The following is a 22222-nucleotide window of genomic DNA, read 5'->3' as shown; positions in this document are numbered from 1 at the left end:
GTTTACTATCGTCTTAATCTTCTTGTTCGACAAAAGACTGCAGTTATCGTAGCGCTGTTAACAGGATTAACGCGAACACGATGCCTTGAGATCCGCATGTTAGATCCGCTTAAAAACGCATTTTGGCTATTGTGTTTTTATTATTAGTGGTCTTGTCTTACTTTGCTTAAAAAAAATCTGGTTAAAAAAGATGAAACCGGCAGGATTTGATCGTGATCTCACCAACCGTTGACAAGGATACTTGACAACATAATACACTGGCTTCTTTGCAGACACATGGTACATGTCGAGCGAAGATGACCGATAAAACCAATATTCCTATATTGTATGTGAGTCTACATGATGACAAGAGGCATTCGGAAATCACGTATTAACATTTTAAATCGCTTCTTCAATTTCGTCTTTGCCTATCTGAACCTCACTTGCCCATCCACACTAAATGTTGATATCCACAAGTCTAAATTGATCTTAAATTCAATCTATGTTAGTCGATCAGTCTTTGAAACAAGATGGAAGTAATAATGTTTTGTTGACCGGAAGTTCATCTCAACGGAAGTTGCCGATCCTATGTCACACCCTCTCACCCCCGACATGACGTCAAGCGGCGTTTGAATAGAAATGACAGTCGGCTCGTTCAAGTTTCAGTTTGGATCGATCAATTGGAGTTGTGATTATTAGTTCTGCTGATTCATCTCGGTAGGAAGAAAGACAAGTGAGTAGTATCTCGTGCTATTAAATGTTGCTGTTAGTAATGTTATCTTTTGATCTATACATCTCTTGCATGACTTGCAGCGAATTTGTACGCGGGACTGCGTCACTTATTTACATTGGACTTGTCAGAGAGCAGAGTTATGCCTTTCGCGCTCTCAAAAACTACTGATCTTGTATGATGAATTTCTTTCTCTCTGTGTATTATTGTTTCTTGCAGGACTAATTCTCAGACGTTGGTTTTTAACCTATTCACCCGGGCGAATCGAATTCGTTTTGTTTGCTGATCGAGCGAGCGGAAATGGATTCTGTTTGGAAGAACATAAGCTTAACGTTACTGATGACGTGTTTTGTCTTCCAGACAAAGTTTTCAAGTGCTCAGACCCGTAAGTATTAGATTAAGCTGAAATCAGGTTACTTGTCCAATTAATTGAAACTCCGCTATGAGCTGTTTTTTTTATTCGTCTTGACTGGATTTGCTCCGTTGGAGTTCCATGAAATTTGTTCAATTTCATTTAACTTCGAGTTAATTACATGTGCATGCATCGCAATGTTTTAAACCATAAAGCCTGAGCATTTATCTTGCTAGTTTTAATTATCATACATTGTTTAAAGTCAGACTGAAAAAAAAAAAATTGATGCAAGGGGAGTGTGAAACAAGCTGGGGTAATTAATTTTCCAACATATTTGAAGACTTTCTTAGCTGTAATTGAGAAGGTCACCAGACCTTCTCGATCTTGATTTCCATGTGTCCGCAATTCTGCACAGCTACATGCTCATGACGCTTATCGTTCTCAGATAAAGAAAACAGTGGCAAAAAATAGTAGATTGCTGGTTGGATTATATCAAGGTTGTGGGGAAATCTTTCCACTTCGTCTTGTTGTCCACAATCCTGAATATGCCCGCTCCTCTTTAATGTTAACGCCAATTTCTGGGCTTTAACGCAGCCAAGTCCTTGATCTCAGAAGACTTACAGGGAAACCCCAGATGGCAGTGTGACCCATTTAACAACGCAATGTCGTGGGAATCGTATTGCAGCTATCCCAAACAGAAAAAGAAAAATTCATACGAAGAATGGTTTCGTAACTGTTATTTTTGGAACGTATTTCACACACTGATTTGCCCGCTGGTTTATTCATTATTATTATTATTATTATTATCATTGTAATTATAATTATTATTATTATTATTATTATTATTATTATTATTATTTTTAATTTACAGAAAGTTTGAAACCTTACTTCACACATAAACCCAAGAATATAACAGCCAAGTTACATTCTTCAACAACAGTTGTAAAATGCTATGCAACAGGCACACCAATGCCCTCTGTGAAGTGGGTGAGATACACTACCAGTGGTGAGACTGTGATTAGAACTGGAGGCAGATTTGTTGTGGGTTCTGTCTTTAGAAATCTCTATATCTTCCACCTACAATGGTCAGATGCAGGGAAATATGGCTGTGTGGCCCAGAATAAACATGGAAGAGCTGAAGCCAATTTTTACATTACTGTGCAAACAGGTGTGTAAACTCTTAAGATTAACATCATGACAACATTGAGTTTGGGAAAATGGTCAAAAAATATTTGTTAAAATTCAATTTCCCACCTCCCTCCCACATTTAAAACTAAAAACGTTTCATGGGAAAACTTTTTTTTTTTTCTTTCATTTTCCTGAAATTTGATTGATCACTTTAAGCAAGCCTTGAAATCTGATTGCTTGTTTTGCTTTGATGTTGCTTTTTCATTTATAGTAAAAACATTTTTGGGCTTGTGAATAAATCACTGTGCTGAGAGCCAATCAGATTTCAAAAGTCATTAGGGATATCCAAGTTGATGTTTTGAGAGCAAAGTTTGACTAACCAATTTTTCCATCTCTCATCTAGAAAGTGCACCTAGTTGGAAAATCAAGCCACGTAATGTGACATTGTATGAAGATCAAGAATACACTTTGCCATGTGATGCTATTGCATTTCCTGAGCCAGCGCACTTTTGGTCACACAATGGACATCTTGTAGTTTCCTTTAATCCTGTAGTTGTAGGAAACAATTTAGTTTTTTCCCCTGCAAAGGCTTCCCACTCTGGATGGTACACCTGTACAGCATCTAATTATCATGGATCTATTTCTTCTTCAGTCTATGTTGAAGTGGTCTCAGGTATGTAATTTTATTAAAAACATTGGAGGTACTTCTGGAAAAACCTTGGAGTGCCATTAATTAAAGATTGCAGAAGATGTCAGTACAAATTCCTAAGTTAGAAAGGTTATCAATGCAACCTTGTGGTTTGTTATGTACAATGTACATGTAGGTCTCAAATGTGACATTCAGCCTTGTTCTTGAAACTATTTTGAATGGAAATTGAATTCAGATGATTAGTTTAATTATGGTTATTGACCTTACCACCTTGAAAGGAACCTCAGACCTTAGATTTAACTCTTAAGTCCCTAACATCAGTATGCATATTCTCCACACTGTTCTCAAAACATTTCCTAAGGCACAGACAAGGAGAATTTGTGTAACAATCAAGGGATTTTTTAGTTGATAATCATTTACTTATTCTCATAACTTTAACCTTTTACACCCTAACATCAGTATGTATATTCTCCCTACTGTTCATCATACATTTCTTAAGGTGCTGACAAGGAGAATTTGTTTCACAATCAAGAGCTTCTTTAGTTGATGATCATTTCCTTTATTCTTGTGACCTTCATGAGTGATTCAGAGGAGATATTGTAAGGAGAAATTAGATGTTAGTCACTCTTAGGGGTGGAAGGGTTCATCCTTAAATTCCCAGAAGAGATTGAGATGTAATCTCTCCTTGTAATATCCATATATTGTCCAGCAATGAGGTAATGAGGCTACTCAAACTTATCAGGTGGAAATTGTTATCTTGATCGAACACCAAATTCTCATAACCAATTTACAAGGAAATGTGTAACAGTCAGAAGGGAGAATGAAGAATCAGTTCTGGGGAGTTAAAAGGTTGATGTGTGATTTGAAGGTAATAATGTGAGGAGAAATTATGGCAGAGGCTAGCCAGCCTAAGGGGGTCGGAGAATTAATATTTCTCCTCCCCTCATTGACTTCTATATTAACCCTTTAACTCCCAGAAGTGATTAACATGCAACTTCTCCCTACAATATCCAGACATTATTGAGCAAACAGGTCATGAGAATACTCAAACTTATCTGGTAGAAGTTGTTGTCTTGATCTATCACCAAATTCTTCTAACTAATTTACAAGGGAATGAGTTGAAGTTTGAAGGGAGAATTAACAATCAGATCTTTACATTTTTGTCTTTAAGATCCCTCAGTTGTTATGCAACCCCAGGATGTCCCAACTGTCATTGGAGGGAGTGTGGCATTATCCTGTGGTGTTGTTGGCAGTGCCGCATCATTTGTGGTTAAGTGGACTCGCAATGGCAGTGATTTAAGGGAGGATAATTCATTCTCCTTAACAAACACAACTTGGCGCAATGTAAAGATATTTAAGTTGAAAATTGATGGAATAAGACGTCGTCATACTGGGAAATATCGTTGCATAGTGACTAATGCCAAAGGAAGTGTAACAAGCAGGAAATCTAGAGTTTATTTTTCCAGTAAGTGACTTGATTATTCAAGTTATTTTAATGTACCTGTAGGAGATACCCCTGTGCAAGATATTTTTGGAATGCAAACAGCACACAAAGGCAAATTTCACTGATTTTGGTGTTCCCTGATTTCAACCAATCATTTGGAAAGCTAATCGTGAGGTATTTGAAACAATATGCACTTTGTGACACTAAATTACAAAGAAAAAGAAGTCTCAACTTTGTGGCTAAATTTGATATTTTTCAAAATTAATTGAAGATACAGTAAGGAAAACTCATCTCTGTACCATCAAGGTTTTCACTTAGACAGCAAAACATGTTGGTGGTACTTAAATTTTTATGCTTGTATCTAGAGTTTTTTTTTAATAATAATATGAATGAAAACTACTTTTTCATTGTCAGAAGTTTCCCATACCTTTTCCATGTAAAGTAAAATATAATTTGCACAATCATTCACATTGCTTCAAGCACCATTGAGGTAAAAAGTCCCCAGCATACACAATTGTCAGATTAAAGTGGAGTTGTGACTGAGGTTTTTTTTTTTTTCTTGCATACTTTCAATTGATGGTATCTGTGTTTAATAAAATAATGACTGCCATTAAATTTCCTTTATGGTTACAGCCTGGGCTCTTCAAACATAAATTTTCCCCAGTGATTAATAAAGACTACCCTTCCTGTGCAGATTGTACCATGATAATTTGTAGAGGACACATTTTTTTCTTTCTCCAAAGGTTCTGTTATTCCTTATAAAGTTGAAGTACCAAGACCAGCAGTAGTTGCTGCAGTTGGTTCTGATGTTGAGTTGAAATGTTTCTTCAGTGGAAGCCCAATACCACAAGTAATTTGGTACAAAGATGGAAACAAAGTCACAGACCAAGGATTTCAATTTGTCCGAGGTGTAGGGTCAAGATTTGAAGCCATTTTAGAATTAAGCAATGTCACAAGTTCTGTTTCAGGTCATTTTGTTTGTGTTGTCAGTGGTGTGGCAGGCTCAGCTGAGGGCAACATAACATTGTTTGTTGGAGGTATGTTTGTTTCTTATCACAAGACAATTAAATAATCTTATCTTGTTATATTTCTCAGATAGCCCATGCGCTGTGATTGGTCAACTTAGCAGGCCATATTTTATTTTACATTTTGCTAAATTCAATAGTTTGAGTTAATTGCAATCAAACCCAGAGATATTAATAATAAACTAACCTTGTTTTCTTGGTTCCCTACAACAAGTTTCAGAACTTCATTTTTTCCACTTGGAGTTATGGCCTTTGTATGTTATACTTAGGCCATGAATTCAAGCAGAAAAAAACTTCAGTGGTCCTTAACTTACAGTAGGGACCTCCAACATGGTTAATAAAACTCGGACATTCATTAAATTTTGTATCTTTGTATTTGAGGTGGTACAGTTTAACCTCAGCTTAGTTTTTTCTATTGAAACAAAGGAAAAAAATTGAAAATAGAAAAACTTTTATTAGAATTAACATGTAGAATGAAAGATTGGCCATAGCCAATGAATAATTGTTACCAGTCCATATTTGCCCTTTCAGGGGGCCCAGGGTCTATACAATGTCAACTCCCCCTTAGAAGAGTTTCAATATTTGGAATATGCTTTAAAGAGAAGTGGCATTTATCCTTACTGCTTCACCCAACCGGAACCTTCGTAAAACTGCACTTTATAGCAAGATGGGTCTGCTGTCTCACAACCTGACTTTTCAAAGGAGTGCACCTGACCTAATTTAATTTCACTGTGAAAACATTGATTAAAAGTTTCTCCCTCAACTATTTTAGTGTCCAATCTGTTTGACATAGTTGACATTCTGTCAAACACAGAAGATTAACTTTTTAAAAAGTATAATTAATAATAATTTTTAATAATTAATAATAATAATAATTTAATAATAATTAATAATTTGCCATCTTATAATAATTTACTTTTTAAAAAGTATAATTCCATTATTTGTATGATTTTCTGTAGATGGAAGAGTGCCTGAGGTCAAATCATTGCTTCTGTATAGAGACATCAGGAAGGGTTCCAACATAACACTACAGTTCTTTGTAATGAGTGAAACTGAGCCAGATGTCACATGGTATAAAGATGGCAAACAGCTCAAAGATCCTGGAACCATTAAGCTACATGCTAATGGCACATACAAAGCTGAACTTCTTATAACTTTGGTGCAGTACAGTCAAAATGGGGTTTACACCTTAATGGCTCAAAATCAGTTTGGAACCAGTTCAGCAAATATAACTTTGGCTGTCAAAGGTTAGTCTGTAAATTTTCACTATAGGTAAAGATGAATGACATGCTCTCAAAGTCTTCACTTTTCTGCAGTACTTGTTGTTGGAGCACTTTCTTAACTCATCAGTAGATTTTCTATGTACATAACTTGGAAATTTCACTCTTAACTTTTTCCCCCTGAGTTCAACATCCCCTGTCTTGGATAGCTAGCAATATTTTTGGAAATCAAATCAAATTAATTGAATGGTTATGTGGGCAGTGTATTGATTAAGGTAAAGTGACTTGGCCCAGCAAGGCTTTAAAAAGAGAGCAAAGATCTGACCTGTTTACAAGAATTTTTAGCCAGAAGTTATAAGTATTTGATATAAGTTTTCAAACCCAACAGTAATGTGTGCTCTGTTTGCATTTTTTATGAATAAGTAGTTGCACTTGGAAAGGTTTGAGATAGAAAAATTTCAGTAACCCCTTGCTGGAATTGGAGGGTTTTTTAGTTTTGTCCCAACACCACCAAACAAAGAAATTAACCCTCGTCTTTTAGCTGCACTGTATAAAATCTTTGGTGTTGACTTTTTAACTCCCAAGATTCTCCCCTCTACCTGCTTCACATTTCCTTGTAAATTAGTGGAAATAACCTGCTTGCTGGATATTGTAAGGATATTTTAGGGAGAAATTACATCTTTATCACTTGGAAATTAAAAGGTTATGGGAAATTTCCTGCAAATGGTAACTCGAATTCCCTGGATGCATGAGCTCAGTTGAGTATATCAGTATATCAAACAATGTTTCTTGTTCCTGAAGGTTCAGATTCAAATGTATAAATGTAACCACAGTGTCATTAAAATTTTTTTCTTCTGCTACTTCCTTACAGGAGCCCCTGAGGCACCCTCTAATGTCACAATCAAACAAACATCTTTCATAACTATATTGGTATCATGGCTCCCTGGATATGATGGAGGAGCTGACAGAACCTTTATTGTAAGATACAAGATCAGCGGTTCAGATGTGTGGACAAGTTCTGATAAAATATCAGGAAATTTGACAAGTGCCATGTTGAATAAGGAAGAGGAATGGAATGGTGTATTTGTTTTCATTGTGCTAGCTGTCAATCAGTTTGGATCCAGTGAATCCAGTGAAGTTTCAGTAAACTTAAATGGTATGTGGTTGTTCAATGTGTATAGGTGACAACATGATTTCAAATGCAATTTGATGTTAACCCTTTAACTCCCAAGATCTGTCTATTTATTCTTCTTACTGTCTGCCATACAGTTCCTATGATGTTAGTATGAAGAATTTGCTATTGGATCAACTTATAATCCCCTGATTGATATTTTTCTGTATTCTCATCACTTGTCTGCTTGATATTGTCTTGATATTGTAAGGAGAAAATCTGTCTTGGTCACACATGGAAGTAAAAGGGTTAATGAGCTGTTGTCTTTGAAGAATTTACAAATGCCTATTTACACTAAATTGCACAAGAAATCATGTTAAGTCCAGACAGATGAAATTTTGAAAGCACACAGGTGCTATTTATAATTTGCACTCTTGTTACAACTTTGCATTTGTGTTACATGAGAATGCACTCATTTTCAGCCAATAAGAAGCACATAACTTTTTCGTGTACATTGTTAAATATTTTAACCCTTGAAAACCCAGAAGTGATTAAAAACTTCTCCCAGTGATTTACATACATTATCCCACAAACAGGTGATGAGAACCCTTAAAACTATCAGGTAGAAGAAGTTATCATGGTCTAAAACAAAATTCTAGTAACTAATTTACAAGGAAGTCTGTAACAGCTAGAGTAGAGAATTAATAAGCAGGTCTTGGGAGTGAATGGGTGAACCTCCTTACACTTGTTTTAATTTAGTTGTGAGAATTTGTTGTTAAATCAAGTAATACCCCATAGGTTATTATCTTTGTTATCAGTCACCTTCCAGCTTGACATTACACTGACATTGTTAGTAGGAATTACTTGGTATGGCTAACCAGCGAACCTCCGTATTTAGATTCGCTCTGAAGGAAGGGTTAACACTTGATATGTCAACTTAAGAATCTCTTTATGGTGGCCAACTCACATCATTAACCCTTTCACTCCCAAGATCTAATTAGTAATTCTCCTTACTATCTGCCATACAATTCTTATGATGTTAGTTTAGAGAATTTGGTATTGGATCAACTAATGATCCCATGATTGATATTCTTCTCTATTCTCATCACCTTCCTGCTTGATATTGTATTGATATTGTAAGGAGAAATTCTGTCTTGGTCACTTGTGGGAGTGAAAGGGTTAACTCAGTCGATAAAGCTAAATTATCTTGTAATACACCCCAGCAGACACAGCTTCACAGTTTCTGTACAAACCCTTTACTCGATATGACATATTTCTTAACGTATTTTTCAGGGGAAGACAGCGGTCCGCAAGCCCGTAAAGACGAAGGTTCATCAACAGGCGCCATATTGGGTGGAGTCATAGGAGGGGTGTGTGCTGTACTTTTGTTTATTGTGGTGGTGCTGATCATACGTCGTAAAAACAAGAAGAAAAAAGATCCTGCTCAGCCTCTCCCAGCTGTACAATACTCTGTGGTGGTATGTAGTTACACTTAGAAAATATTTACATCTTTTAACCCTTCAACTCCAACGATCTCATTAGCAAATTCTCCTTACTGTCGGCCAAATAGTTCTTGTGATGTTAGTTTGGAGAATTTGGTATAAGATCAACTAATAATCCTCTCATTGATATTTTTCTTTATTCTCATCACTTGTCTACTTGATATTGTATTGATATTGTAAGGAGAAATTCTGTCTTGGTCTTTCATAGAAGTTAAAGGGTTAAAGAAGAGGCATTGGCCTAACGTAAGCCTGCCGAGTAGGCGTCTTGTTAGGGCGAGTTAACCCTTTACACCCTAACATCAACATCCATATTCTCCACACTCTTCTCTATACATTTCTTTTGGTATTGACAAGGAGAATTCATTTGGTAATCAAAGCTTCTTGGGTTGGCGATTATTCTCTTTATTCTCATAATGTTGATAGATGATTTAGCGGAACTGTTGTGAGGAGAACTTGGATGCCAGTCTCTCTTAGGGTTGAAATAGTTAAGGTTAGAAAGCGCGCAAAAACCGCAAACGTTTTCCTCGCAGAATTTCTGGAAACTCTATCCTCGAACCAACATCGTTAGACAAATGCTTTCATTTCAGGCGATAGATCTTTGGCAAGACATTCCTTATTATTTTAAAGACCTGAATACATTGTCTTTGGACAAATAAGTGAAATGTTGAAAAGATGTTCTTTTTCGTCTTGTCACGAGCGTGGGATAAAGAAAAACAAAATTCTAAGTCCCCATAAGGAATCGAACCTCAGACCTTCGGATTCCGCGCTCCGATGCTCCGATGAATCCGAAGGTCTGATTCTGAAGGTTCGATTCCTCGTGGGGACTCAGAATTTTTTTCTTTGTCCCACGCTCGTGACAAGACGAAAAAAAACCATCTTTTCTATGTCTTTACCGAGCTAAAGCACTTACCATTTTTCTTATTTCTATCTACAAGTGAAATATTATTTGCTGTCGGAACAACATCATAAGTAATTTAAATAAAAATTCAAGTATCTGTCGCTGTTGTAGTACTACACGATCTTTTAAGTGTGGGTTTTTATTCTCTCGTTTCTCTTTTTGTTAAAAACCTGACTTCAAATGGGAAAAGTTAAGCTAAAAAACCTCGCGGTTCCTCTAGCCTCTAGGCTCCAGTTGTGATTAAACTATGCTTTTGAAAGTAGCTTGTTAACTATAAGTAGTTTTCTTATGTCTACCTTATTCTGATTGTCTGTTGTAGTTACGTAAGTTTTGGTCTTAAAAAAACAATCAAAAAGCGCTCTAAACTATTCACTTCATTCTTGACACAGGGAGAAGACCCGTACACTTATGCGGATCCCAATGTCGGCCGATCCCCTCCAACCCAGAGGTGTGACACGTATTCTTATGTCACCATCAAACCCGATGCGGCAGCTGCTATGGCAGCTGGCAGTGAGTATGCATCCATCTCTCGACCAAAGCAGTGGGAAGTACCCAAGAGGAATGTGCGCCTTGATAAGAAATTGGGCTCAGGCCACTTTGGACAAGTCATGAAGGGTTATTTGAAGACGAAACGAGGCATACAAGTTGTAGCCGTAAAGATGCTAAAAGGTTTGTATGCTTACTTACGGTTGGACTGATTTTCTCTGGCTTAACTGGCGCAAGCTCTGGCGTGGTAGGGACTGAGATCTCATCGTGTTTGTCCTGAAACGTTCCTCTTCGTTGCAACGCTTAAGATAGCGGTGACGAACATTATTTGAGAAAGACTCGAGAAATGCTCTTATACTAAAGGATTCCATGCGTCAAGGGCTTTAGGTTGCTTGAACGCTCTCAAAATTCAAGTCAGTTGTCTTCAATTGTAAACCGAGAAAAATAATTTTAAGATTTTGGCGAGCGATCGCGTATGAAAAAACTCGGCCGCCATCTTGAATCTAGAACTCTTCCCTTCTCTGTTCCGTCTAACTCTAAGTTAGTAAACATGGTGACTCGACAAACGGTCACCTGCCTTAAACGTAAACATGCCCTCCATGGTAAGAGACTTCCGAAGCAGAGTGGCTCATTCGCGATATTGTTATCTCTGACAGAAAATGCTGATCAGCAACAAAAGAAAGAGTTTCTTGATGAGTTGGAACTAATGAAACCCATGGTACCTCATCCAAACATTGTTGGTCTTGTTGGGTGTTGTACTAAATCAGGTGAGTGGAGAGAGTTAAAGTATATGGAGTGGCGCCTGATTTTGTTTGTCGAGAGGACAATTTTTTACCCAAGAAAAAGAATGGAGTTTCTCTAGCAAGATTGAACGTACAAGCACCATAACAGACAGTAAGCAGTTTAGTTTTACCTTCCTTCGCATCGGGATTAGTTGGGAGATTATTATCCGACACCGCCTTCCTCTCCAATCGTATTCATCATTTACTGTATTGTATTCATCGATATTTGAACCCTGAACATTGCTAATGAGATGCGTTGTGGGGTAAAAGAAAGGAGAAGCTTGGGAAGAAATGGTGTCATAATCTGGAGGAGAAATTGTTTTAATAAAACGAACTAAAATCTCCATAAATCAAGCTGAGTTACTTGACGTAGATTAAAAATCTCTATCACGTGAGGGAGATCGAAATGTTAAGAATGAAATTATAAAAGTTTTTCCTTTTTTCACTTTAAACAGATCAGCCTTTCATAATCGTAGAGTACTGCTCCTCGGGGAACTTGAAAGATTTCCTGATTTCCAGTCACGGCAGTGTTGTTTACGCCAACATGGCAGGTAATAGTGTGTCTTTGACGAGCCGTGACCTGATGTCATTTGCGTGGCAAGTTGCTCGTGGAATGAGTTACCTTTCAAGTATGAAAGTAAGTTGAATTTTTGTCAGTCTTCAATTTTACTACTGCGTAAGTATTGTCATATCTGCAATGATCTCTCTCTCGTCTTCATTTTTCAATCCGTAGTTCAAATATATGAAATCTATATATTATAAGTCGTTCAAGATCTTCAGCATGATAATCTACATCTCGCGCACGGTTATTGTAACAAGATATGATGTAATCATCGGCCAATCATAGTTCACGCTTCTCTTTGATCGCGTGAGCAATTCAACTTCCCTCATTTTTTCACTCCTCTGTTACTTGCGCGCCCTTCACAAATCGCGCTTAGTTTTACTAACTGTGTGCTCAGAACAGGCTATGTCTTGTTGGAAATACTTTTGAAAATGTGTTGTGTAATAATTTTAACTTGCTATGATTTGCTTTGTAGCTTGTTCACAGGGACTTGGCTGCTAGAAACATTCTGGTGGACAAAGGAAACATTTGTAAGATTTCTGACTTTGGTCTAGCCAGAGATATTTACGAGAAGAAACAATACCTAAAGTTGGGAGAGGTAAGTTGGTTACTAATTCTAGAGTAAATGATGGAGTTTTTAGTAAAAATCAATCATTTACTCAAGATTTCTGTTAGGGTTTAAAAGGTTTATCCTGTTAAATTTCGTTTCCTATGACATATCGGCTTCCATCGACTGAGAGCATACTTAGAGTGAAAGTGATAGCGGCCGACATCAACTCTCGCGAACTACTACAATAGTGAAGCATTATCTTAGAAAAAAGTTTATTTTCATACCTTCAAACTAATGTTATGAACAATCCCTTTAAGATTTATTTTACATTTGATACATTACACTATATTTACATTACATTATACAGTACTATTTTTTTTTTTATTTCTCCGAAACACCAAACATGATTTTTGCACGTCGAAAGTAATATACTGGATAACGAGACCGCATAGTTCTTTCAGAAATCGTTTTAAATGGAAACGTTTGACTATATAGCGCTTTTATGGTGCGGTTCAGGGGCTCATCTCTCGAAAGTGTTGGAAATCAAAAATTTTAACAATACAGAAACAGTTTCTGGCACCCTAACCAATACATTTGGTCTTTTTTAGCTGATAGTTTTTTTGTTTCGTTTCCAAAACCTTTAAAACCCCCATCTGGAATGAAAACTGAACAGCATAACGGGCCTCTACTGGCCTGTATAGTTACGGGGACCTTCGAGAAATGTTCCTCTGTTACGGTTACCCTGTGAATGTAGTCCCCTTCTGTCACCCCCGACCTGATAGGCGTCCAGAGGCCAACGAATGGTCAATGAAATAAGTTTAAGTTAAGTTTAAGACCAAGGTCATTGCAATAATGTTGTTGCCTCGCAACTCCAAAAGCCAACTGAATCAGCTGTCGGAGTTTTGCTATACTGAATTTGTTATTTGTTTAAGTAACTGTGTGGTAGAGGTGTTGACATCAGTGATATTTGAATGCCTTGGCTTTCTTATTCATCTGACTGGGCGACGTGAATGGTTGTTTTTTTTTTTTTTTTGTCATTTTAGGCAGAATTACCTCTTCGCTGGATGGCGTTAGAATCAATATTTAAGGGAATTACTACCACAGAAAGTGACATGTAAGTTGTTGCATAACATTGTCGTAATTCTTGCGAGTTAATCATGTGATAGTTGAAACATAGGAGATCGATATTTTCAAGAAAATTTCTTTTTGTTGCTAAAACTTTGAAAGTTGCAAATTTGCCATTAGTATACACCAAACAGGTGAATAGTGCTATTTGTGCGCGCTGATTGGTTGGTACGGAAGTGAATAACAAGGACTATTCACCTCCGAGTAGGCGAAGAGACAAAATGGTGCGTCAACAATTTAATTTCTGACCATATTTGAAGGAAACAAACTAATATTTTGGAATCTGTGTGATAAATACTGAAACAATTTCTCAACTCAGCGTTGGTGAAAGTGGTGGATATTTACCATTACTCATCTCCATTTCGGTGAATAATTGTTAATTATGTTATGTCTAAATTAGAAATATTGTTCAAGTTGAATTAATAGCTTAACGCTGTTTAGATAAAGTAGTTTCTTAATAACTCGTCATAACTATGGCTCACTATGTTTGTGCTTAATTACAACGTGTCGGGTGCCATTTTTGTTAATAATTTTTCTTTTCTTGCAGTTGGTCATATGGCATACTTCTGTGGGAGATTGTCACTTTAGGTAAAGGTTCCATTCCCTATTTACCAATTCTCGGTCAGCGTGCGTTCATCGAGTTATAAGAAGCACGTAGTAAGTGTGGAGATCACGGAAGAAGCGTAAGAGTTGCTCGAGACATAGCTGATCTCCAACCCTCTTATTTGAGTGTTGTTATCCTTAACTTTCCTTGTGTTAAAAAAGTGTACGATGTCATTTATTTAGGTAGTTTTATTTCTATTACAGGGGCTAATCCCTACCCTGGTATGAACAGAGATCAAGTGATAGATCAGCTGCATATTGGTTACAGGATGCCCAAACCACAATACTGTTCTGATGAAGTGTGAGTAGTTTTGTCGCTAAAAATTGTTCTAAGCTTGCAATGGTCATAATATGGGAAAAATATGTGTTTCTTTTCTCATTTGTGAACAAAAGAAAGGATTTCTATTATCTACTTCAGCCAGAATGCCTTTGTGTTCAAGAAGTTTTCTTGAAGTACAGTTGGAATTTAAGATCTCTAGTGTCAATGGTAAACCTTCTACTCTGGGTAGATATTTTTTCCTGAAGCTTATTCGCACATTCATCTGCAAAGAATGCCACTTAGCTCAGTAGGCTGTCAGCGTTGAGCTTTGACGTATCGCTTTTTTTTCTTTTCCTTTTTTTCTCAGATTTCGGTTATGTTTCCTTTGATTTCAAACCCTATGAATTCAATACTTAGATAAGAGATGTTCTCTTTGTTGTAGATATGCCATCATGTGGCAGTGCTGGCAGCAAGAACCAGAGGCCAGACCAACTTTCCTTGAAATAGGAAAAACTCTACACAGACTGATGACAGCAGAAAGGGTGAGTTCAAAAGAAAGGCTACAATTGTATAAACTTGACGATCGTGAAAGTTGATGGGGAAAAGTCCATAGCATGGTATTTTGGAGCAAAGTTGTTAAAATTGTTAGACAACAAACAAGAATATCTAACCCTTCTGAGGACTCGAACCTCAGATATACAAAATTGAGGTTTGGGGGTTGATTCCTCATTGGCAACTCAGAATTTTTCTTGGTCCCGCGCTGGTGACAAGACGAGGAAACATCGTTCTCTGTGAGAAATAATTTTTCAATGCTGTTGTTGTTGTCTTTTTTGTGACCATCTATTTGGCTCAAAAGCACTTCACATCCTGGCGTGTTATTGTTTTTGTCTCAATTAATGAAGAAATTTTCTTAAGTTTTCAAGTTTTTCATGAAAAGTTATATGAAAAGAAATACGAACGAAAACTGGAATGGAGAACTTTGGCAAAAACTTGTTCTTTGCATTATAAGGTGATGTTCATCACTGAGGTCTTTTTCTTTCTTCTTTAACAGATCTCGATTGATCTGAACAATTTTGACGCAAGTTACATCAATGCCACTGAAGAACGGTGATGAACTTGTGTCACGTGACTTGATAAACGTGAACTTTCGTGATGTTATATCCACCGACTGTAAACTATGGCGTATTAGGTTAAATGATACTCTTGCTGTCTTTATAACAATGCATTGGGATTAAAAAGGGCAGGTTCCCTGTTTGCCTATACAGACTGTGAGAGTTGTGAGAGAAATGGTTTGTGATCATAACATTTAAAATAATTTAATTAGAGAAAATTGTGGTGAAGCCAATGGTATTTGACATTCAATTTGGCTTCTTTTTTTATCAATTTAATGTCGAAAAAACAGGAAAAGTTTAGTGAGAAGCACGTCTAGTGTGAAAGACGTTAGGTAATCATTCGTGCTTTGTAGTTATTGTTTAGATGTTCTAGCGCTGGAATTGTTGTACAGATTGACTCGTGTTTGTAGATTAAGCATGCACTAATTAAAATAAAAATAAAAATCACCCCGTTAGACAGTGTTTTTTTTATTCGCATTCTACAGAAAATATTGCCTGGTGTGCTTTTCAAAGGTGAAAGTGAAGGATGTAAATGTACATTCATACAACATGTCCGGAGGAAGTAAAAAAGTTCACAATTTACTTGTCGTAAACGATCTTTGGTTTCAACATCCATTGCTTGAAGAAAGGCAACAAAACTTGCGTGTTTTCACTGTTGAGATTTATAGAAGAGAAGAAATCCAGAAAAAAAGATGCCGGAAAAATACTTTGTAAAAGTAATGAAAGAGATCGAGAGCTTGATCAAATACGATATTGAAATAGTTTTATTTTGCGATCATATTTCCTCGTTCATCCAATCAAGTTTGTCGTCTTCAAAGGCCCTTAAGATGGAAGATTGAAACAAAGGTTATCTTGAATCCTTTACATTTCGTTGTACTCACGAACATTATCACAATTAGAGGGAGAGATTACTTTGAAAAAAGTAACGTCATGTTGAATTCACTTTAGCGACTTCGACTAAATGCTCAGTAAACAGCTGCTGTGCCGATAGTGAGCCCACGTTACAGTGCAGGACGAAGAAAGCCCAGCGAGAGGCGTGGAAAACACACATGACCAGAAGAGGACATTAACATAACACAGAAGCAAGCTAGCCTGCGTAACAGGTGCTTTGCAAAGAAGCGAGAAACGCGAGGGAGGAAGGGAATATACGCACTATAGAAACTCCCTCGCGTGTGTCGCTCCAAAACGCTCACACTCCACGAAAAGAAAGTAGCAAGCTCCAACACCAAAGAAAATGAGCATATATCAATGCATGTAAATTTACTTCTATCTGCAGTGCGAGACTCCAAAGAATGACCCAACCCTTGGAAAACTGGTCGTTATGGACAGGTAAAAGCAATTCAGTTATCTGGCCGTGCTAAAAAACGGACTGCGCGGTCTACACGCGGTTGCTGGTATTGTTTACGAATGAAAATTATTATCTTGGTCAAGAAAGTCTCTCCTGTGTAGCTCCTAGTCGGTTGTTTACAGGTAAGCCGTATCTGTAGATTCAAAATGGCGGCGTTTACAAGCGAATGTTAGAATATTGGAAAAAAATTTCAAAAGGGTTAGGCTACTCTTTGGAATTTCAAAACGTAATCAGCGTTATAATTTCTTATTCATGTTCAATGGCTGATTTGAGAATTATGTGGTTTCTGAAGCATACTTTCCCTGTAAGTCGAGCCTCTGTGACTCAGGCTAAACTGAGACAAGTGAACGTAATGGTCAAAACAAACCTGTTGTAAAGCAAGTGAGTGTCTACTTCAAAACTACTGTCATTCTCGTCCTGTCTCTTCGTCTGCGCTGGTGGGATGGAATAACCTCTTTTATCAGAATAACACCACGTGGCACAGACGTATGTTACCATTATTATCCCCAGCAATCCTATGATCCCTAGCGCCACGCTTAAAGCTCTCTTGTTGATCACGTGATAGAGAAGCCGTAATCTTTGATCAAACTCTGAAACAAGAAAGGAAACATAATTTTGCTTAAAGTCTGCTATCTTTCTTATTCTATATCTACACGCACGATGCCTTTTGTGCTGCTAATCCTATCGATATACAGGATCCTTCGCATCTCTGAGCCAGCTGGCGTACGGCCCAGTTGCGAGACCAACAAATGTTTTTACTGTGACTGTGGTTGAACATGAAAGCACAAGATCCGAAGATCTGAGGTTTAATTCTCGTGATGAATAAGATTATTTCGTTGGCCAAAGCTAATAACCAATGAACTACATCTTCTGCCCTTCTGCTCTAACGAAGAGCTAACGCTTGAAACCTCAGATTTAGAAACTCTTCACGGTGACCAATTTACATTGCCAAGGTAAAACCAAAGTACATCACTATCTCTCTTTATCAGTTTGGTTAACGTTTGTAATAAATTAAAAAATGACGTCTGAGCAATTGCATTCACCCCATTTTCAAAGGTTCCGCTAAGAAGACAGAAATCTTTCACAAAAAGGCTTGAATACGGTTGAGAAGTCTGTCACATTGTAATAATAGAGCAAAATCTTGTAAAGTCTTTTTAGCAGATTAGCTTGCGTCAAAATAATTTCATGTGTAGTTCATGATTAGGCCTAAATACTCTCATGGGACATATTATATTTTCCCCGTATAAACAAGGTAGTTCACAAATTGCGTGAGCTAAACTTTAACCAAAATTTTCGAGCCTTAAGAACGGCGATAATCACTTCTAGTTCCTGCCTGGTGATTATGTACGTTTTCTCTTTCGTTTCTTTTTTCCTTTGCTCCCCTAAACTTGCGCGAAGAACTTAGGTTCGAAAGACAAACTGCCCATATTCCATTTGGTGTGCTTGGCTACTTAACGTTTTTCTTTAAAAGGAAATTTTTTAACTATGCATAGCTTGCAGATTTCTTTCAGGATAGTAGGTGGCGAAAGCGCCTACCATTTACCTTTAAAGTTGTTAGCAACGAGTAACAGATCATGGAAGCCATTATTAGGAAACAGTAAAATCAAAGGGAGTAATGACTGCTCATACCTGAAGAGTTGGAAGCCGCTGACCAGAAAACCACTGCTCTGTTCTCAATCTGCTTGTATTTGTTTTGCAGTGTAATGTTTAATAAATACATTCTTCTGGGCTGCAGATGTGCGAATGTGTAAAACCCGAGTATTTGAGATAAATTGGTAACTTCTTGACTCCATGAACTGGAGTTTAACAGTCTCAGCTTCAGGCTGACATGACAGGCACTGAAGACAGCGTGTTCCGTAAGACGCCAGGCGATTTGCACAGACAGGTATGACTTGTTTTGAGCAAACACGCTTAACAACAATGGATTTAACTCGGCTGTGAGATCAAGTAAAGGTATAACACATATCACGTACGGTTAAAACAAGTCTTTGATCGAAGACACAATACATTGACAAAAGTACTTAAGTCGACTCATTCGCCCATTTATCGAAACTTCAATCTCAATCGAGGTCATTGCCTGGGTATCTGGCGGTTTTGCGCGCGCTTTAAAGCAATTAGCAAGGAAGTTGTGAGTGGGAAAGCTCCATTTTCCACCTCAAGCCTCTCGCAGCTCCATCGCTCGTTTTTACGACTCTGTCGCTTGGTGCTTCAAAACGCAGACAAAGCTGCCAGCTATGAAGGCTATCGAGCTCACGCCAGGCCAATTTTCCATTCCCAGACAAAAAATTTGTGATATCACGGCCCTAAGTAACACATCACCACGTGGAATGAATGTAAAGGAAAGACTGACAACGGTGACCTTGAGTCATGAAAAATTTTCTTCTTCAAGTGAGAGCCTTTCTTCAATCTTACCGATACACGAATGCTATGAAACTAGTTATTGCTTACCTTTCTTCACAATAACAGTGATGAGCTTTGAAATGTTCTGTTTGTAGGATACAACTTCACACATGAAAAGTCCCTCATCCATTCCTTGCTGCACCACAGGAATACTAAGATCTTTGCCGTGATTTGTTATCGTATAGTGTGTACTATTACGAATCATCTGATTCTCCTTGTACCAGTAAAGACCAAAGACCTGTTGTGATGAATTCGCACAATAACTGCAGTGTAGTTTCAATTGTCCTTTTTCTTTGATTATTATCAAACTGGGTGAAGTTTCGTTTTCGTGAAACGCAACTGCAAAGAAAACGTGCACCATTAGAGATAGATAGATAGATAGAACATTAAATATGTTTTCATAATAAAGCATTTTTGGAAATTTCTCATGCTGTTATCCTATAAAACAATAGATTTTATGTTCGCTGGCATAAATATGTTTTGGACCCAACTCAGAGTCATTTTTAGCGGGAGCTGTAAGGCGAAGGTGAAATGAAGCTCTGGGAGGGATCCAAGACATGTTTATATCCGAAAACGTAAATTTTATTACCAGTATCACTTTGAGAAAATAAGAGCTGGAAGAAAAAATTACTTAAAAAACAATCTGAACAATTACACGCGCGTAAGAGTTTATTTCAGTCCACCAAACTTTCCGTTTAGCCAGCAAACTGCGCCATAATGCCCGACAAATTGGTTGAATTTTTCATGGAAGAGCTTATTAATCATTTAGTATATGTAATCGCATGGGCCCGAGGAAGTTTTGAGAAAACTTTGAAAATACAAGTGAAATTGATCCTTAATTCCCCGAGGGAATTAAATCTGATCGTTTGTAGAAAGAACCCTCGCGATCCAAAGTGAGGAATGACTACATCGTGAGACTAACGCCTTTATCATTACAATGGTAAATGATAGTACCTTAGCAACAGTGCACCCATCCCTCCTCTGACCTAACATTACCCCTACTTATACATTTGTTGGCTGTTGTTGGGTTAGAGGATGGGTAGGTGCGCAAATGTTCAGTTGCTAAAATTGACTATCGCTACAATACCTGTGTCGTCACTGAAGTTTCCACAACCCTGACTTGCTGATATAATTCTATCAGGATTTCTCGACAAAGTTGACAAAACAGGATGAGATGTTGTTCCTTGCATGATAGTTGGTGAAGTAGAATGTGATGGTTGAAGTTTTTCCAAAGGTGCTTTAACTTCTCCTTTCGACAAGGTTGATATACCTCCGGAATGTCCCACACTCGTAGGATAAAGTGCGCTTGCGGGATTCGATGCATTCGAGGGATGTGTAGTACTCGAGGGATTTGAAGCGCTTGCGGAAGGCACTGTAGTCATGGAACTTAGATTATTTGCGGGTTGGCCATTTCTGGGCAAAGCTGATATAAAAATATCGTAAAGTTAACATAGAAAAATGAGGTAAAAAAGAAGCAGTATATTTCGCAATGTTATTTCCACTGCTATTAGCTTCACATTTTAAATATATTTAATAATAATTACTGAGGGGAAAATTAGCTGGTACACAATTATAAGTTGATAAAGATAAGTACAGCATCGTAGAAGATTCCTAAAAGCTGGTGGTCAGCCTATTTTTGTTCTCTATGAATCAACTTCTAGTTGATGCGGACAAATTGTTTTTGCTTTCCTCGAAAAGAGCGCAACAGTTCTCGACAAACGTAGCACCTCGTTCGTTTTGGAAAGGAGATTACAATTTTGCATGAAAGTATTCCTACGATTTTTTACAATGGTCTATCAGGTTATAACTCGTTCACATAAATTTTTTTTTCAATGCTGTCTTTCTTCAGAGAATGAATTTTTCCTATTTAACAATTAGATTATTCGCTCGAGACTTCTATCGCGTGATATTCGATAAGAGCCCGAATGAACAGTGGCGCATAGAAATAGAGAGCGAATTATCTATTAGTTGTTTTTAATATTAACCCATGAGTGACCAAGACAGAGTTTCTCCTTATAATATCAATACAATATCAAGCAGACAACTGATGAGAATAACGAAAAATGTTGATTAGGGGATTATTAGTTGATCCGATACCAAATTCTCCAAACTAACATCACAAGAACTATATGGCAGACAGTAAGAGAATTACTAATGAGATCCTGGGAGTTAAAGAGTTAATACGCCAGTCGTCAAAAACTCCATAATAAGGAAGGCTCGCGCTTTTAATTTATTCTGTTTAAAACCACAAACTTTTAGTCTATTTTAATCAATATCTATCAAGGAACAGATAGAGAGTAACGTAGTCAATCAGACTGTAGCATCTGTGAATGGACGCTTGTGGGTTTTTATAGATAACACGTTGAGCTTTTCGCGAACATATCATCTTCTCCCTTTCTATTGCTTAAATTGTACAATAATTTGCAAGTGACAGCTAGCTACTTTGTTTTATAAAGTAACTGAGGTACTACCGCAGAAAATTTATCTTATAAAAGCAATAGACCGCATGCGCACGTTTGGCTATCGAATTACCGACATAATAATCACACTTGGGATTGTGAAAAGAACACGAGAAAGTTGCAATAGATGTTTCCTTATTTGCACTACATCTTCCTGTTTTTCGGATTTGATAAACAAGCAGAGGCCGAAATCTGTCGATAAACTCTTATTAAAATTTTAAGAATATACACCTTCAGATATCTTACCTTCCACGGTCAAGAAAACCGTAGCACTCAGAATAATCTCCCCCTGTTTTCCTCTCATGCAACAAGTGTAGTTACCAATGTCATTGACGCCAAGCTGATTAATCTGCAGCTTAGTTGTTGAATTTGATAGCTTGTATTTATCTCCACTGACACCAGGGGCCAGGAGACCATTTTCAACCAAAACGAAATCACCCGAAGTTCTTTGAAATGACCATGTTAGGTTTGTTAGCAGCTTGCTGTCTGTATCCTGGC

At 37.4% G+C, this 22222-nt stretch overlaps 2 protein-coding genes across 2 annotated transcripts; one reads left to right on the top strand and one right to left on the bottom strand.

Annotated features, from left to right (window-relative positions):
• The first annotated feature begins 606 nt into the window (after positions 1-606).
• LOC131799957 (fibroblast growth factor receptor 4) lies at positions 607-16099 on the top strand. Its single transcript, XM_059117662.2, has 18 exons — positions 607-712; positions 929-1094; positions 1933-2229; positions 2593-2862; positions 4010-4303; positions 5026-5319; positions 6267-6554; positions 7399-7683; positions 8932-9116; positions 10428-10707; positions 11181-11291; positions 11762-11943; positions 12344-12466; positions 13462-13532; positions 14091-14131; positions 14351-14447; positions 14848-14947; positions 15457-16099. Exons 2-18 carry the CDS (start codon positions 1010-1012, stop codon positions 15514-15516), a joined length of 3063 nt encoding a protein of 1020 aa, XP_058973645.2. The 5' UTR covers positions 607-712; positions 929-1009; the 3' UTR covers positions 15517-16099.
• Positions 16100-16272: 173 nt separating this feature from the next.
• Positions 16273-19387, bottom strand: LOC131799758 (uncharacterized). Its single transcript, XM_059117462.2, has 4 exons — positions 19314-19387; positions 18495-18800; positions 17233-17455; positions 16273-16338 (listed from the first exon to the last, which is right to left on the bottom strand). The coding sequence occupies exons 1-4, from the start codon at positions 19375-19377 to the stop codon at positions 16293-16295; spliced, it is 639 nt and encodes a 212-aa protein (XP_058973445.2). The 5' UTR covers positions 19378-19387; the 3' UTR covers positions 16273-16292.
• Between the last annotated feature and the right edge of the window lie 2835 nt (positions 19388-22222).

The sequence above is a fragment of the Pocillopora verrucosa genome, chromosome 6, assembly GCF_036669915.1.
Source record: "Pocillopora verrucosa isolate sample1 chromosome 6, ASM3666991v2, whole genome shotgun sequence".
Lineage (NCBI taxonomy): Eukaryota > Metazoa > Cnidaria > Anthozoa > Scleractinia > Pocilloporidae > Pocillopora > Pocillopora verrucosa.
Note: the sequence above shows the minus strand (reverse complement) of the source record. Positions and strands in the feature narration are given on the sequence as shown.